Source organism: Phoenix dactylifera, chromosome 1 (assembly GCF_009389715.1).
Source record: "Phoenix dactylifera cultivar Barhee BC4 chromosome 1, palm_55x_up_171113_PBpolish2nd_filt_p, whole genome shotgun sequence".
Lineage (NCBI taxonomy): Eukaryota > Viridiplantae > Streptophyta > Magnoliopsida > Arecales > Arecaceae > Phoenix > Phoenix dactylifera.
Genome location: NC_052392.1, coordinates 34,162,276 through 34,178,741, shown reverse-complemented (window position 1 = coordinate 34,178,741; position 16,466 = coordinate 34,162,276). Strand labels below are relative to the sequence as shown.

The 16,466-nt window shown below is 35.8% G+C and overlaps 1 protein-coding gene across 1 annotated transcript; it reads right to left on the bottom strand.

Annotated features, from left to right (window-relative positions):
- LOC103710966 (65-kDa microtubule-associated protein 5-like) lies at positions 1–16,003 on the bottom strand. Its single transcript, XM_008796911.4, has 11 exons — positions 15,485–16,003; positions 13,838–14,041; positions 13,468–13,716; positions 13,165–13,380; positions 11,110–11,265; positions 10,837–10,996; positions 9,249–9,400; positions 4,886–4,973; positions 1,517–1,590; positions 1,362–1,436; positions 1–534 (listed from the first exon to the last, which is right to left on the bottom strand). Exons 1-11 carry the CDS (start codon positions 15,755–15,757, stop codon positions 235–237), a joined length of 1,947 nt encoding a protein of 648 aa, XP_008795133.3. The 5' UTR covers positions 15,758–16,003; the 3' UTR covers positions 1–234.
- Positions 16,004–16,466: the final 463 nt, after the last annotated feature.

Below are 16,466 nucleotides of genomic sequence, written 5' to 3'. Positions count from 1 at the left end.
TTTGCAAACTTATTAATCACATTGGGTAAGGACATGATTGGGTTCAAAACTGAAGACTGGTGAACTTTGGAGTATCATTCTTTATAATGCAACCAGGGTGTAACACAACAAATTTAAATGTAAGGAGCCCCAAGAACATCACAAAAAGGAATTACAACTTTACACTGGATGTCATGCAAATATGAAACTCTATGGCTTAGCGCACAAATTGCAAGTTTGAGAAACAGGCTACTTTCAAGGTGATACAATTGCCGAATTATTCTGTGTAGGGTCATCCTTTGGAAGGGCAACAAAGTTCACAGGTACCATTGCAGTTTTCTTTCCACACTCCCTTTTATCCTTGCTTGATGATGAGATCCCATGCCGAGCCAAAGGTGTCGAGACACGGCGAGAAGTCGGTGTACCGCTTACCGTGTTCACATTGGAGCTCTGACCCAAAGGCTTCTTCACTGTTAACTGCCGCATTGGGCTGGGCTTACTCCCAAACAGTGCTTCATGTTCTGCAGCAAACTGCTCCTGCAGTCTCTTTTGTTCCTAAATAAAATGAAGGCCAAAGAAGTAAGCACAGATATTTCCCTGGCAAGCTCTCAGTACTCAACATTTAAACAGCAACAAGAAAATTATTTCAAGCAGTTTCTAGTTGATTACAGAATTTGCTAATTGATCCAACTAATGTACAAGGCCATTAATCTAGTCCGTCTTACTGACTGATCATACATGCTCAGCCATCCAGAATACTACATAAGTATCTGCCAAATTGTCCAGGTTAGGAATAAACTACTGGGTAGGTCAAAGCAGAGGATAAGGTGAAAGCACTGATAGAGCATTCCAAAAATAATACTAGTGATAGAACATTGAATGTGCACGAGAGCATTGGTTTTGTTTAGATATGACACAAATGGACAAAAAATCAAGCCGGATAATCTCTTCACAAAGAATGAGACTATAATATACAGCTAAGAAGATAAATCTAATCTGAAGGCTTCTCAATACCAGTTGTCTCTATATTTTAGTGTTTGACACATGCTTTGATTTAGACGAGAATATCGCTGAAATTGACGCACTCGTCGATACAAATGCAAACAGGGGAAAATTTACAGAGGAGGGCTGTTAGACATACATAACTCACAGGCATAAGTCACCTAATGTGGGTCTCACATAGTAATACACATGACCATGATTCAAGAGAAAAGTGTGATTTGTACCTACTTTATGCAATCTTCACCTACAAGCGCATGTATTTAGTTTTTCCCTAATAGAAGAACCGCTAAAAGTTCCATAACTAAAGCTCAAAAAGATAGAATATGGAACATCTAGCGGATAGACACTAGAAGCGAGAAAAACAGAAAATGAAAGCCCACCCGTGATCGCCGCTTCTCCTCCTCTCTCTGCTGCCTGAGCATAGTATATTCTTCCAAGGTACCTAGCAATCTTACCTGAAATATCAAAAGGACAAGCTTTAAATAAATCATAAGCTGTCACTAATTGGCATATGTTTCCGGAGCTCAAATTCTACCTTGTCATACATGAACGGGATCCCTTTTTCCTTCTCCCAGGCTTTTATTTTTGCAGAAAGGTTCTCTATCAAGGCTACACAATGATAGGGTTAGTTTGTCAGAGAACTAACACTGCAGGAAAGAACAAGAGAGAAAATAAACATATGAATTAAAAAATGAAAGATGTACAAATATTACAGCCCAAAATAGTACTGCAAGTAGTATCCCCATTGTTAAAAGTTTAAAAAGATAGGAAAAAGTTACAGCCCAAAATTTACAGATAGCAACTATAAATCGTATTTATCACATATTAAACAAGTGAATTGCAGAGGAGTGTACTTAGTTAAGCTCCACACATTTTATTTCAGACAGCTTTCTCAGAGCAACATTAATGATGATTTGAACTCAATTTGCATCTAGGTTATAATAACAACACCTATGCACAAGCAAAACTAACAGCACAACAGCACAAATTCCATTTGTTCTTATCTTACAATGCTACTTATGCGCTAGGCGCCATTACTATCTGAGGGCCAGTCCATTGACCGGCCTGCACTTGCCTTGGGCCTGGGAGCCAGCCCGAAGAGGCCAGGCCCAAGGCCATCGTGCCTTGTGGCACGATGCAGCAGAGAAGAAGACTCCTATCCTCCTTCAATTCCGGCAGAAATCTGGGACTCCTAGGGCAATCCAAGTTCATCTAGAACTCAGAGATTTCAGCTATTTAAACCCCTTCCTCCTCCTTTGAGTTCCACCACCAGAATTGCCAAAGATCTCCGCCAATTTCAAGCCTTCTTCTCCATAAGGGAATTCTTTTGGGTTAGCTTTATGGATTTACAGCCGCTAGAATTCCCATTTAGGGTCATCTCTATTTTATTTCAGGTTTCCATATCTTTTCTCCCAATCTCTATCAATCTTATCTTAGATCTTCCCATCCCGCATACTTCAAAACAAATTAAAGTATCTCTTCTTATTGGAGGCCCCTCACATCATTATTATCCATGCCCATACCATCTCAATTGATTTTCCATCACTTTGTTCTTAATGTTATGCAACTCCAACAACTTCTCTATTATACTCATTTTCAATATATCCTTTCTACTTTTGCCATGCTGAACTTTTACTAAACCCTCTTCATTGCCTAATATCTAAGCTTTACATCTTTGCAGGGCTTGCTTTACAAAGTTTCCTTTTAAGCCACCAAGGTATGTGCCAATAAGACAATATCCCAAACAGTACTCACAAATTCATCCAACTAGCTCTAATCCTATTATTTATATCTTCATATATCTTTTGATTATTTTGCATAATAGATCCCATATAATGGACTTATCACTTTGTGGTACGCATTTTGCTGAAGGACAAGAGTATCTCACTCACTTTTTGCATGGAAGCCAACGACCAAGGGGCATAAACTTGTCATAAATGGGGGTGTGCCTATGAAAAGCAGCCACAGGTGACTAGTGGTAAAATAGACTACTTCCAATGAATGGGATCTTACTCTACATATTAATGCTTCTTTGGTTGTTCCTATTAAACCAACTGGGTTTCCTAGCATTTTGTGAAAATGGAATGATCGAGTAGCAGTTCTCTTTGCCTAATTAATAGGTAGCAGTAATGCCCTTGAAGCATGGCATGAACATTACTTCATTGAAGGTATTGCATCTGGAAGGCTTTTAAAACTGAAGTATGCAAACAACTTATTAGCTTTTAGAGATTCTATACAGTGACAAATCATCCGCTTGGCCTCTTGCATATGCCATTAATGGATATGAAGCGTGTTGGGAGCCAAAGATAAGCTTAATGATACACTCTAAAAAAGTAAATTTGTTCTGTACTAGCTCACTAGAGATGATTGTTCCATGGATGTCCAAATAACCATGTATCAGTCTACCTTATGGAGTTTCTCAGCTAGTTAAGGATGATGCCAGGCCTTGGACATAGACATTTTAAGATAAATGGAACAGCCATTTGCATACATTAATCTTCTTAAAAGAAAGTTCTAAAGAGAGACACATTGGGAAATTATATGCTATACCATATCTAGAAGGGCAAAAAATTAATAAATATCTATTTGAGATGGAAATACCATTATAACAATACCGCATAATAAAAAGGAAAAAAATAGACGACTACTCTATGTGTGTGGACATATGTATGTTAGTTCCAATATTAAACATAAACTTGAGTGTCTGTGAGGCACTATCTCATATGATTGTCTCCACACTCCTAACAACACTCCCATCTCAAATTAACATAACCCCAATTAGTACATTTGTTACTTTTCGGAAAAGGTACAAGAGAAGTGCACCTATAAAAGTTGGGGGAATATGTATCAAACTAAAATAATAAACTAGGATTGGAGGATGATTGTTATCCGCAGAACCACTCACATGCATAGCATGTGCCAAACTCTAATGCATGGAAATATGTTCTAACAGCCTCATTTTCCCATTCTTCTTGCCATGTTGGCTTCTCTACCTTCTCCACCCCTATCTTCCTATTTCTAATTTTAATGGTCTATTGCTAATTTTCTACTCATTGATATCTATTTTATGGTTTCTTATTTTATAAATAGCGATTGATTACAAACAATGTGGTGCCCCCCATGTCATATCCCAGCTCCCTGCATATCACAACTGCTATTTAGACCCTTGATTGTATTCTACTTATCCTTTATAACAAAAGACAAGTAGCTAATAACTTTTAAACCAATCAATCATTCTTTTAAGATATTTTCATTAATTTAATTTGCTATGGAAATTAAACTAAATTATACTTGGATTATGTAATACTATGTTACCTTGAATCACTTGAAGCTATCTATCTATGTGTAAAGAAAAAGGCTTCGGAGCCCAAATGCATATTTGGACTCGAAATCCTTCCACTTTCCTTAATGAACACTGTACCTTGAAAAAATTCTTTAAGAAATCTGGTATGCTTTTTTTCTGCAAGTTGCCAGTTCTCATATAAACTAGCATTTATACAAATATATTAATAAACTAGGGGTTTGTGCATGTCTACATAGATGTATGCACATAAGTATGTATGGACATGAACATAACAAATTCATAAATTAGACATATTTGACAATAAAAACAACATAAACAAACACTATAAAGCTTCAAGCCCATATAACTACTCCAATGTTCGATAGTTGGATTATGAACTAAGATTATTCTAAAAACTAGGTTTAAATATCTTAATTAAAACAATTTATAGCTTGAGCAAGTTTAAATGACTGCCCCTCATGCCTACAAAACTAATACCAGTGAACCAATTACCATACAATCCATGTGGATTAAAATGTAAAAATCAAACAAAAAGAGAATATATAATCTACGAGGAGTCAAATAAAATTTAACTCACTTCTAGAAAAAGATAACACTCACAGGGTATTTTGCTAACAAGTACCCGAGCTTTTTCTGCACGCTTCAGATTCTTATGTGCTCCTCGACCAGCATTATAACGATTTTGATCCTACAAAAGCATTGAAATGAGTGAACAAAATAAAGAAAAGAAAAGAAAGTCCATAAGCTTCACCTATCATTCCTAAAATAACTAAGATGAGTCCAATATCTAACTGATTAAAGATTGTTGTTAGGGAGCGTACAAAAGTTCAAAATAATAGATTTCTATTTGATACCAAGATATCTATATATAGGTGACATATATTTTTTTAATTTTTACAAATTCTGTATATGTACATTACATGGTATTTTGCTTATTGAAGTACTAACTTGTCTTATTTGGCATTTTAGTATATATGTTTGCATGGAAAGCTCGTGTCCTCTTTTTTGTATTAGCATAGCATGTAATTTAGATGTGACCAAAGTTTCATCCTCAACAGCCTATCTCATGACAAGAAAAGAATTTATTCAAAGAACTCATGACGAACTAGTAGCAATCATCTGTCTGACTATCTCCACATAACATAGATTTTTTCATGGGCAGCATAGTTTGTGCCTATGGCAATGAGAACTCACAGTATATTGACCATTTTCAGAAGACATTTGTTTGCCTCATTTAGAAAATTACTGGCAATAAGCCTACATCTGATAACAATTCTGTACCATTTTTAAGAGAAATATTCCAAAAACATGTGTCTCATTAAGATGGGCAAAGGCTCCTACTTCCTATTAACCATAAAGCCTCTTAAACGTACTACCTCTTTCAAGAGATAAAAACCTCTTGGTCCTATTTCATAGAATACCTTTAACAGAGAATAATGCCAAAATGAGGATTTGAAAAAGAGCAGGGTGTTGACAATTGCGAAAAAAATATAATTTAAGAAATAAGTAGCATAAAGTATTGTCCGAACTATATATATGCATCAAAACTATCCAAAATTTACCTGTTTAATAAGATCATAATCATCCAAAAAATAAGCATAGATTTAAACTATACTAGAGAAATCTAGCATCATAAATCATTCTGGATTGTCTTGTTGTTTGTTATATAACATGTACACTTCAGAGTTCCAAGTTCCAAGTAACTCATCATGCAAACTAGTATTTCACAACTAATTTTATGCATTAACAGCATAAGTAAATAAATTTCATGGCGAAACCTAGACGGGACATCTCATTACAATGAAAACATATCTTAAACTCCATCCGCGGGGCCCTACAGTGCTTATTATATATTTCTTGTTCATTTGAAAAAGCATATTTCAGATAAACATTTAATAGGTAAAAAGGAAACTACTTTAGGTTACATCTGACACCTACTAAAGCAAAAATGAACCTAACTAGCATTGGTATAAGAATATGCTCCTTAATACAATAATCTTATCTTTTCAAATTCAAAGTATTTTCTTGGTAATTTTTTTATTTTTTAAATTCAATTTGTATGATTAAATCCAATTAACATGTGATAGCTAAGAGTGCAAACCATATACCAGCCATGACAAGAAAATATTTGTTATCTTGGCTCAAGAAAATTTATAGACTACAACTTGCAAAAAGAAAAAAGGGAAAAAAAATTATCCTTTTTCTAGAACATCCTAAGATTGGTAATTCATAATTCAGGGGGTTCCCAAAACATATTGTACCTTGCTCCCTATCACCAGCTAATTTTTTTTAAGATGAAAAGCCAACCAAGTGCTTACAAGCCTTCCTGGTTAAATAAGATAATATTCACCTTACATGCAACTTGATGATAATGTGGTGTGACATTATGTGGAAGTTTGACATATCCTTGACACAAAACGGTTTGTGGCTGCCATGGAAAACTTTTAGCATGAAAAAATATTTATACCATCAAGGTTGAGAGGGCAAAAACATACTCTACATTGTATAAGACTTGCAAGACCAAAAAACACAAGTAGATGTAGGGTCTTATGCCCTTACCAAAAAGCTAGAAATATAATTTAGTGAAACCCATTGGTTTTAGGGCGAGTCTTGTAACACAAGAATAAAAATAAAAAGCACACATTAGCAAAAGAGCAACATTGGGGCACAATTTGTTTGCTATTCTCTTCTACAGATATGACCTTGTGGAATCATATCTTCTTCCTCTTGTTTCTCTTTTATCATCTCATTTCTATCTTTTTGGAGTGACATTTTGCATTATTAAGTTAGAACTCGAGACCACATGCATTGCATCTCCTATTGACAATTTTCTATCACATATACCTAGGTTACTATGTAAAAGGAATGAAGCAGGGTAGAGATGGAGCAAAAATCACACAGAATGAAGTACAATCTTAACATCTTTTAGAAAGTCTACTCCTACACCGAGCAGAATGGAGGAACAGGATTCATGTAGCCAACCCAAACTGGCCTAGGCTTAATTGAAATGAGTTGAGTTGCATGTACTTAGGTCACGAAAAGTCACATCTACGAACTATAGAACTACAGATATATATGGCCAAAAAATGCCATGAAAACAGCATGTTCTTCCTCTATAGCCAAAATGGACAACCACGATAGCAGATGATACCCAAAGGGGTGTCTGATGCTGCTCTAGACAAGCCCTCTTCGTCATCCTAAAATCACACATTCATCTTTTTCTTTTAAATACTTGTTAACAGATAAATGCCCATCAGTGAAACTCGACCTTCTTGTAGATATGGCACATTTTTGCATTTTATTAAACTATTTCTCAGATCATTCCTAGTAACTGAAACTCTTTAGATATCCCATTTTAAACAGGTCTCCAGCAAAGGATCTAAAGTAAATATTTTCCTGAAAGCAAACCATCGAATAGATATTTGATGCATAAAGACTAAAATGTTGAACAAAAATCACGAAAGCAAGAACTGGACAAGGGGGAACATACAGGTGTTTATTCTTTTTCTACTAACGTTGGTTTTTAGTCTACATGTTGTAGTCATGAATTGTATATTCATAAACTAGCTTAAGTACAAGCTTTCTTTCTTATGTTTGCGAAAATGGGAACCAACAATAAAAATGACATTTACATAAAACAAATCAAAAGGTCAGGGGGGGACCAGCGCTTATGCATGGAAGACAGAAAAATGGATCCCCTTATGGTCCATAGCCAGATCATCTTACCTGCAAATAGGGTGTCCCAAAAACTTGTAGAACCATACTTGATACAGACCTATAAGCCTACAGGTCAGATATGGATTCAAAAAATAGAGTCATCAAAACTCTCACTCCAGGTCTGGATCTGGTAAAATTCTGCCTTGCTCCACCTAGAACCCTGTCCCAATCCACACTCAATGGTTTACCTGGTATGCATAGTCTTGCACTTGTGACCTTTACAATTCTTGTAATTCATTAGTTATACTTTTAACTTTTGCCATTAGTGAATTGTTTTGATTGTATGATGGGCATCGAACTTATTAACATTAATACCCACTTGGGAACTCAAGACCACACCCAATCCAAACCCCTGGAGCATAGGGTAAGACACAAGTCTTCACATACGCAACCCTGATCCAACCCGATGGGTCTTATAAAATCTCAACTACCCAAACACGGACCTGACCTAGTCCTTGGAGGGTTTGATTTTGTTTTAACATTTATACGAGAACCTCTTGTTGGTCCATGTATGGGCTGTAAAGTACCCAAACTCAACATGATCCAACCCAATATAACTTCTACCTTTGAGGATGTAGAGCAATTACTTAAACACGAGTTATATGAAAATTATTCAAGAATGCTCAATGAAAACTCTCTTAGATATTGCACATGAGGAGGCCAGTTTATTTGATTATCTTCTAGACAAGAATTCGGGAGCCAACAACAGGAAAAACTGGCTGCTAACAGGTAATCTGCAGCTTGAAAAGAGCATGTAGGTAAAGAAAAAAATATGGATCTTGTCCAGCTATCCCCATTATTCTGTGTTCTCATATGCTTAATTTAATTTCATTCATTACAACAAGTGCAATTAATTAGCTTTACTTTTAACTAACTATTATGTAAAAGATTAACCTAATAGATAAGTAAACAAGAATAAAAATATGTTATGTAATTGAATGCATTAGTGTAATGTATGGCAAAAGAATATAAAGCCAAACTATGAATTTGTGGGTTATACAACCATAAACTAAGGCAACATGACATTGAACTAGAATTACCAACAGGAGGCAGTAAAGCAGATAACATAGCTAGAATATTATCATGGCTGATGAAAGAACATATATGAAGAGATTTTTGTCCTCGGGGAGAGCCAAAAGACCTACCTCTTCACAGATGTTCTGGTGAGATTAAAAAAACCATTCTGCAGAATCCATACTACATTTTAATTCAACACAATCAAGGTATGAAAATAATGCAAGGTTACCCTCTCATAGTCATCAAGCCATTTCTCTTCCTCAGATGCAAACACCCATTTCTCCACCTTCTCCAAAATGTCTTTCCTGCTTAGAGCTTGCTCTTTGGCTGTCGCAATCTGATCGTCCATGTTTGAGAAAAGCTCAGAGAGATCTACTTTCCCTAGAATTCCATTAAAAAATAAATGTTACTCATTTTTAAACTATATACTGATTATTTGGTTAGGAAATATGTTATTAATCTGATCAATAACTGTAAGATCAATATCAACAAAAGAAAAAAGAAGAACAACAAGAAATCAGTCTTAGTTCTGAAGCTTTCTGGGAGAAGTGCTCAGTGGGAATTAACAAGATGTCATATCTTCATGAGAAATATGTCCACAGCATAAGTCCCTATGTCAGGGAAACTTGCAACTTTCAAGAAACAATAGAATACTATTGGTTTATGAGCATCTTGGCTTTAGTTACAGAACTAATGTCTCATGATAAATTATGATTTCATTAACACTTGCCGAGTGACTGTAACAAATTTCTAACACCTTCATCCATGTAGATGGATCAACATTTTTTTGCTCAGGCATGATTGCTGTTGTACTGTTGGAAGGGTGCTAAGAAGGTCCTATATTATTATAGTCAAAGAGAACTTAAAGTTCCTTACGGAATCAAAGTGTGCTTTCCAACAATCATCCATTGCTCATGGCAATGACAGCTGTCTTATAAATCAGGATTGGACTTGTTCAATGGGCGGGTTGGGCTCAACTAAAGATATAACTGAAATTAGTTAAACCAGAGACCGGTACTTACTCAGGTTTCAGGCTTCAAGCTAGGCATTGGGCTTCTTGGACCCTTTTTTTCTAGTTTAAAAAATATAAAAATACTTGCAAAGATTAAATAATTGAAAAGGATTGGTATGGCGTATGAACTTGCGTTTATGGTTGTTCATAAGGAGTGTTGGTGCATGGAGGACAGCTATTAATATTTTTAAAGCTTAAGCCAGGCTAAACTAAACATAAGTCCGGCCTGTTTTAACAAGAAGGTTCATATTTCATGCTCAGCCCAACCCCTCGTGTTTAAAGTGTAGGCTCAGGCCGTCCGAAGTGCTTTGGACTCTGGTAGGCCGGGCGAGCCGTCCAGGCCATGAACAGGTAATCATGATGAAGGTGGTAGTATAGACCTAAGGGATATTTTGTTTTACTAAAATGATTGAAGATAAATATTTTCTCTACTACAATATGCTAACTTGCTCAAAACAAGATCAAGCATGGATACATATAATAGATCTTTCAATATACATGCATATATACAAGATCAGATATTTCAATAAAGTGCATGAATCTAACTATATAAAACTAAATTGAAAAATAAAAGCATAAGACATTCATGCAGAAACAAGATCAGATATACACATGTATAACACACCCCTAGACTGATGTGGTTGCTATTTCATATATTGTGAGGAAGAGACAATCTTGCACAAGAGCTAAATTCATTGAAAGCAGAAAAACACTCGACATTTTTGTTTACCATGCAGAAACTACAAATAAAAAATCAGGTTTCAATTATACATCAAACTTGGTAAATAGTGAATTTGAGGTAAACCAGATTCAATGAGGCTGAGAAGCATCCCTTGTGCTGCATCACCATCAACATCCATGTGAACAGCTCTGTAGATTTCTTCAAGCTCATTTTGCTTCTTCAAGATAAGCTCTTTCATTTTGCTAATTTTTAGAATGTTTAGTCTTTCAACTTCATGTTCAGCCTAATAAGTAAAATGTATATTATGGAATAGATAGTAACAGACAGTAATAGCTCTAATAACAAGATATTAGATCATTTTTGGTGGAAAAAGGAACTTAGAAGCAAGATGACTACCTGCTCAATGACATCAAGTGAAAGGGATCCTTGATCTAATACTGTATCAACAGATGCTGAAATCAAGCATGTCACATGGTCAAATTTTTTTTGCACATCCACTGGTGTATCCATGAGGTTCCACAACTCAATGAATGTGCTCCCTAGATCTTGAAGCTACAAATCAAAAGGAATACAATTAGTACAAGCAAATATTATAGATGATCAAATACAAATTAAGAACTAGACAGTAATTAATTTCAGCAGCTTTCAGCCATGATGATGATAAGTGTAAAACAAGCTGGTCCAGAATCCATATCAATTATGTAGCATAAGAAATTAATGATTATACTGGCAGTTAATAAGCAGATGGAGTCTTACAGCCTAAAAGGCATCACCAACAATATTGCAATATTGAACTTCTATAGCATATCAAATTTCAATTATAACATCTACTCAGGTAACTCTCCTGCTTTAACTAGTAATTGCTTGATGAAAATTAACAACTCACTATGAGAGATTACATGATCATCCTCCCTAGAAGAAGCAAGGAATGAGAAAACATACATTCCTAACCTCCTAATTACAAATTTGAGTTAATTAACTACATCAAAGTCAAAACTTGACCTACCATTCACAAATTCATGTGTGATAAAATGTTTCATAGAGTAAAAGTATACAGAAACAAGGTTCATTTGATGAACTTATTTCGAATACCTAAATTAGGATTCATATAAAAACATGGCTTAAAATAACAGCAGTAATAACATTCTAACAGCTGTTAAATTATATATAATAAATGGGTAAAAAGATAATGGGTGATATACCAGTTATTTAGTCTTATAACAGACTGTTATAACACAAATAATTGCAATTAAGTGACATTTGCAGTGTTCCCTTAATAAAATAACATTTCGTATCAAAACTCAAATTTATCCTACAAAGAAAAGGTTTACCACCTAACAAAGTATTAAGTAAACAGAAATTAGTAATATGATGTTATTTTCCCGTAATTGTCTGTTCTTCCCATTGTTTTCCAATATAATGCCATTATAAGGGCCATTGTAGCAGTTTTTTTATATTAAAGAACTCCAAATAACACAGTATGGGCCAAACAATGGCTATTATAACCATTGCAGTAGTCAGTAACGATCTCACTAGGGACCATTATAATAAAATAGAACCACTACTAAAAACTGGGCCCAAAAAGGTTGAATAAACTGATCAGAAGTTTTCAAGAAAGAAATTTGCTTAAATTGTTTGATGAAAAAATCATCAATGAAATTGCCTGTGAGCAAATAATTTTCAGTAATAAAGTATTAACATTATTTATGAACAATATTTTTCATAAGGATTCATGCCCTAGTGCCTCGCGACATGAGCGACTTGTACCGTACCATTTCGACGAGAGAACAGTACCTGGGACACACCCAGGATGCTGGTTTGCTCGTGAACTGGAACATCCAGAGCATCCCGGTTGGTAACGGCTAGGACAGACTATGATGGTTGCATCCCAACAGTCGTGATGGCCCGATCTCTCCAGATATAACTTTGTTCCCTCTTCATTCTTATTGTTAATGGTCATCCCAGGCCATTCCAACCAAAACCAGGAGCATCTCAAACCAGAACCAGACTGGGACAGGTATCAGGACCAGGACCTAATTGTTGTTTGATTGCCTACATGCTAATGAACTTTCAGTAGCATAATAGATTTTACCAAACATGTTAAGCTTCGGATATATAATCAGCTGTAAACAATATGAACAAAAGGTCAAGGTGCATCACCATACTTGTATTACACTTAACTCACTAAGTCCATAACATAGACATGGTTGTTGGTTAACCATTGGTTCACATATGTTCCAAGTGTCTTTCTCGATGCTGTGAATGTAAAACAATAATTTAGTTGTCTAGCAGAGCATTAAAGGACCTAAAACATCTATATCAGTATACCAAAAGGATTTTTTCTTGTTCAACATTAGTTCCCCATCATCCTATGAAGATATACAAACAACAGCTATATTTAATGTATGGAATTACATAAACAGTACAATAAAACCGAACTCTTGTCCTAACCTTTCGTAGCTTCTGTTTCTTCTCTTGCTTTAGTGAATGAACAGTTCCTGCCAATCTAGCGAGGGTTTCATTGCTAATATTCTTAAAATGGCTATTTGCACAATCAATGAAGCTCGGATGAACTTCGCAGAGCATTTTATTGAAATCCACAGCCATCACAGATGACAGTTCATGTATTGTTTTGATATGGACATTAACCTTCTGCAACCGGAGGTTCTGTGAAATCAAACATAAAAGTAAGATAAACCAATATTGTTAGAAATAGAGGAAAAAAGGAGAAAACAATCTAATAAGAAGAATAACCTTATCTTTCTGAAGCTCCTGAAGCTGAGATTTCAACTCTCCAAGCCTCTTCAGAGTCAAATCTCGCTCATCCACTTGGGGATAACTCCCCTGATAGGTGTTTCCAGCTATTTCTGCACATATCTGCATGATCTGCACCTGAACATCTGAAAATTCCTTGACTCTTTCCTCTCTTATCCGCCTCAAGTCATCCAATAAAGGTCTTATCGCAGCAACCTGTTCTTTGAGTGTGCCTTTTGATTTTTCTAACTAAGGAAGAAGGCAATGTCATAATAGCAAAAACGTTATAGTCAGAGTTTGGGTCTGACAGAAAAATGAACAGGATAGCAAGTCATAAGAAAATATTTTAAAAAAGGACAAAGGTACCAACCCGCACAAAAGACTCACGCTCTCCAAGTGTCGAGATGAGATTAGACATTTCAGCTTCACCTTCAGCTAAGGTCTGATGCAAATTTTCCTTGTGCTTTCTGGCTTGGTCAACTTTCCTTCTGTATACGTCGAGGCATTCTTGTTCAAGCTGCAGTATCATCTTATCCCTTTCATGGTCACTCTCCCCTATTTCATCCCATAAATCCTGGCTCCACATAAACACCATCATCACAATAATTATAACATTGTGGCAAAAAATAATAAGTATTATATTTATATACATAAGCAGGCGCACTTGTAGAGATTATATATTTCATTCTTTTTCATACTGCATTTCAGAGATCAAATTTAAGCCTGTCATAACCCACTAAAACAAACGCAATTTAGGAATAACAGAATATGACAAGAAACCTTTTCTCTGAATTCTTGAAGGGCACTATCATTTAAACTGCTGATGATTTTCTTATTAATCTTAAGCTGCTATGTAGTTGTCACAGATGCACATAAGTAAATAATTTGCTTGTAGCTTTTGAACTGCAATGTTAACATTACCTGATGCTTGGTGCCCAAAATGGAAACTACATGCAACATTTGCATTTAAATTTCTATTGAAACCATGAAGCGACAATTATTCATAATAAGCATAGCCTTGTGATCTGCACTTATATAATTATATTTAATTCTAGGGAAAGCAAATACAAAAATGTGCTGGTGCATTTTTTTGTATAAACATAAAAAGGATTTGCCATGAAACTTTCTTGACCTGGAGGTTTGCACCACAGATTTACTCATTAGATTATCCAGAGATTATTAAAGAACAAGAAGAAGTGGGGGACAAGAAGTTGGAGGAGCATAAGCATGCAATATCTGATGGGCAAATATTAACGAGCTGAAAAATAGAAAATGTTATTTACTGAATAATCAAATAGGAAATTGTAATAAAATGTGATTAAAGAAATAGTCAATGTGCAAAAAAAATATCCAATAAAATCAGCAAACTCCAAAGGCTCTGTTGGTAAAGTGATCAAACACCTAACTAAAATCTCCACCAGAATACCAATTCCACAGAAAGTTAATATAAATATGAAGTAAAGAATATACCTAACACAGTAATAAAAATAAGAACAATAAATAAGAATTCAGCAATAAACAAGAGAAACAAAACCTAAAACCCTAGAATTATGACGAAATATGATTAAAGAAGCACAAAACAATGTGAAAAAATTTCCAACAAAACCAGAAAGCTCCAAACATCCTGCTGGCATTATGATCAAAAACTAAACAAAATTTTCCGTAAAAATGTCTAATACACAGAAATTACCGAAAAAGGAACGGAAATCAGATATATCATAGTAATAACTTTCCCCTCCCAGAAAGAAAACAAAGTGAATTCAGCAAGAAACAAACTAAAAAAACAAAAAACCTAGAATTTCGATTCATTTCTTGTCCAGGTAGCACCGAGAAATTCTTGCAAGAAATTGATCAAAAATCCAAAAACGAGCCAACAGCACGTTGTTATACGGAATCAAAACGAAGAAAAATCAATTCTAGGAGTTAAAGAAGGCAGGGCATCAAGACATCAAGAGAAGAGAACGGAGGAACAAGAAACGGATCAACGAAGCCTTCTTAGGAGGAGAGAGAATCAAACCTGTAGTTGCTGGAGCAAAGATCCGCACGAAGTGAACTCCGCTCGACCGGAGGATCGCAACTGGAGACCAGACATTCTCCTTCCCTTCTCCAAGGAGACAGCGCAAACCTTAGAACTCAGAGGTCGTCCGAGCCCTTTTATGGGGAAAAGAACGGAGAGAGGTGGGGCCGGAGTCGGAGCGACGACCGCCGACGAGAATGGAAGGTTTGGGTGGGGGCCGTGGGGCCGCCCGTACATAATTTTGAAACCGATGGCGCCAAAACCGAAGAGCATTTTGGGGAACAAATTTCGTCTACGCCTCTGCTATCTGTTTCTGGAAGAGGGTGAACTGCGGATGAGCAATGCTATGAGGCCCAAATATATTAGCCCAAAACGAGTCATCCCATATGGCACGATAGAAGTAGAAGAATAATGAGACACAAGCTTAGAGACCAATAATCTCGTGACACATGACCACAGAACTTGGCCGGTACAAATATTGGTCCTCAAAGTATTTTTTAATTTAAACTTGTCCTGTAACTATATGCACACGTGCAACCGTAGTGCTGCACAATTACCCTTTCCTACCGTGGGATTTAACCAGGGTCAAAAAAAAAAAAAAGATGGTTAATTTGGTTAAAACAGCCAGGGTGGCAGCCCGTCCCATGCATGCGGGGAAAAAATTGCTATTAAAAAGGGGTAATTAAAGGCCGGTCCAGTGTTGGACCGGACTATAATTTTTAGTCCCTGTTTACTATTTTTGGTCCGTAGCAATTTTGGACACATGGGGGGCTAAAACTGTTACATCCTATCTGATATCCAACATATGCATGGTGGATGTACCACAAAGTATTTGCAGAAGGAAATACAGTAATAGATGTTTGTGATTGCCGTGATCTTTTGCCAATAGAGACTTTTCCCGGTAGAGTTTCTAACCAGAAAATATTTTTTATTTGATAATTATTTTTCTAAAATAACATAAAACTTTAACATTAGTTTAGTA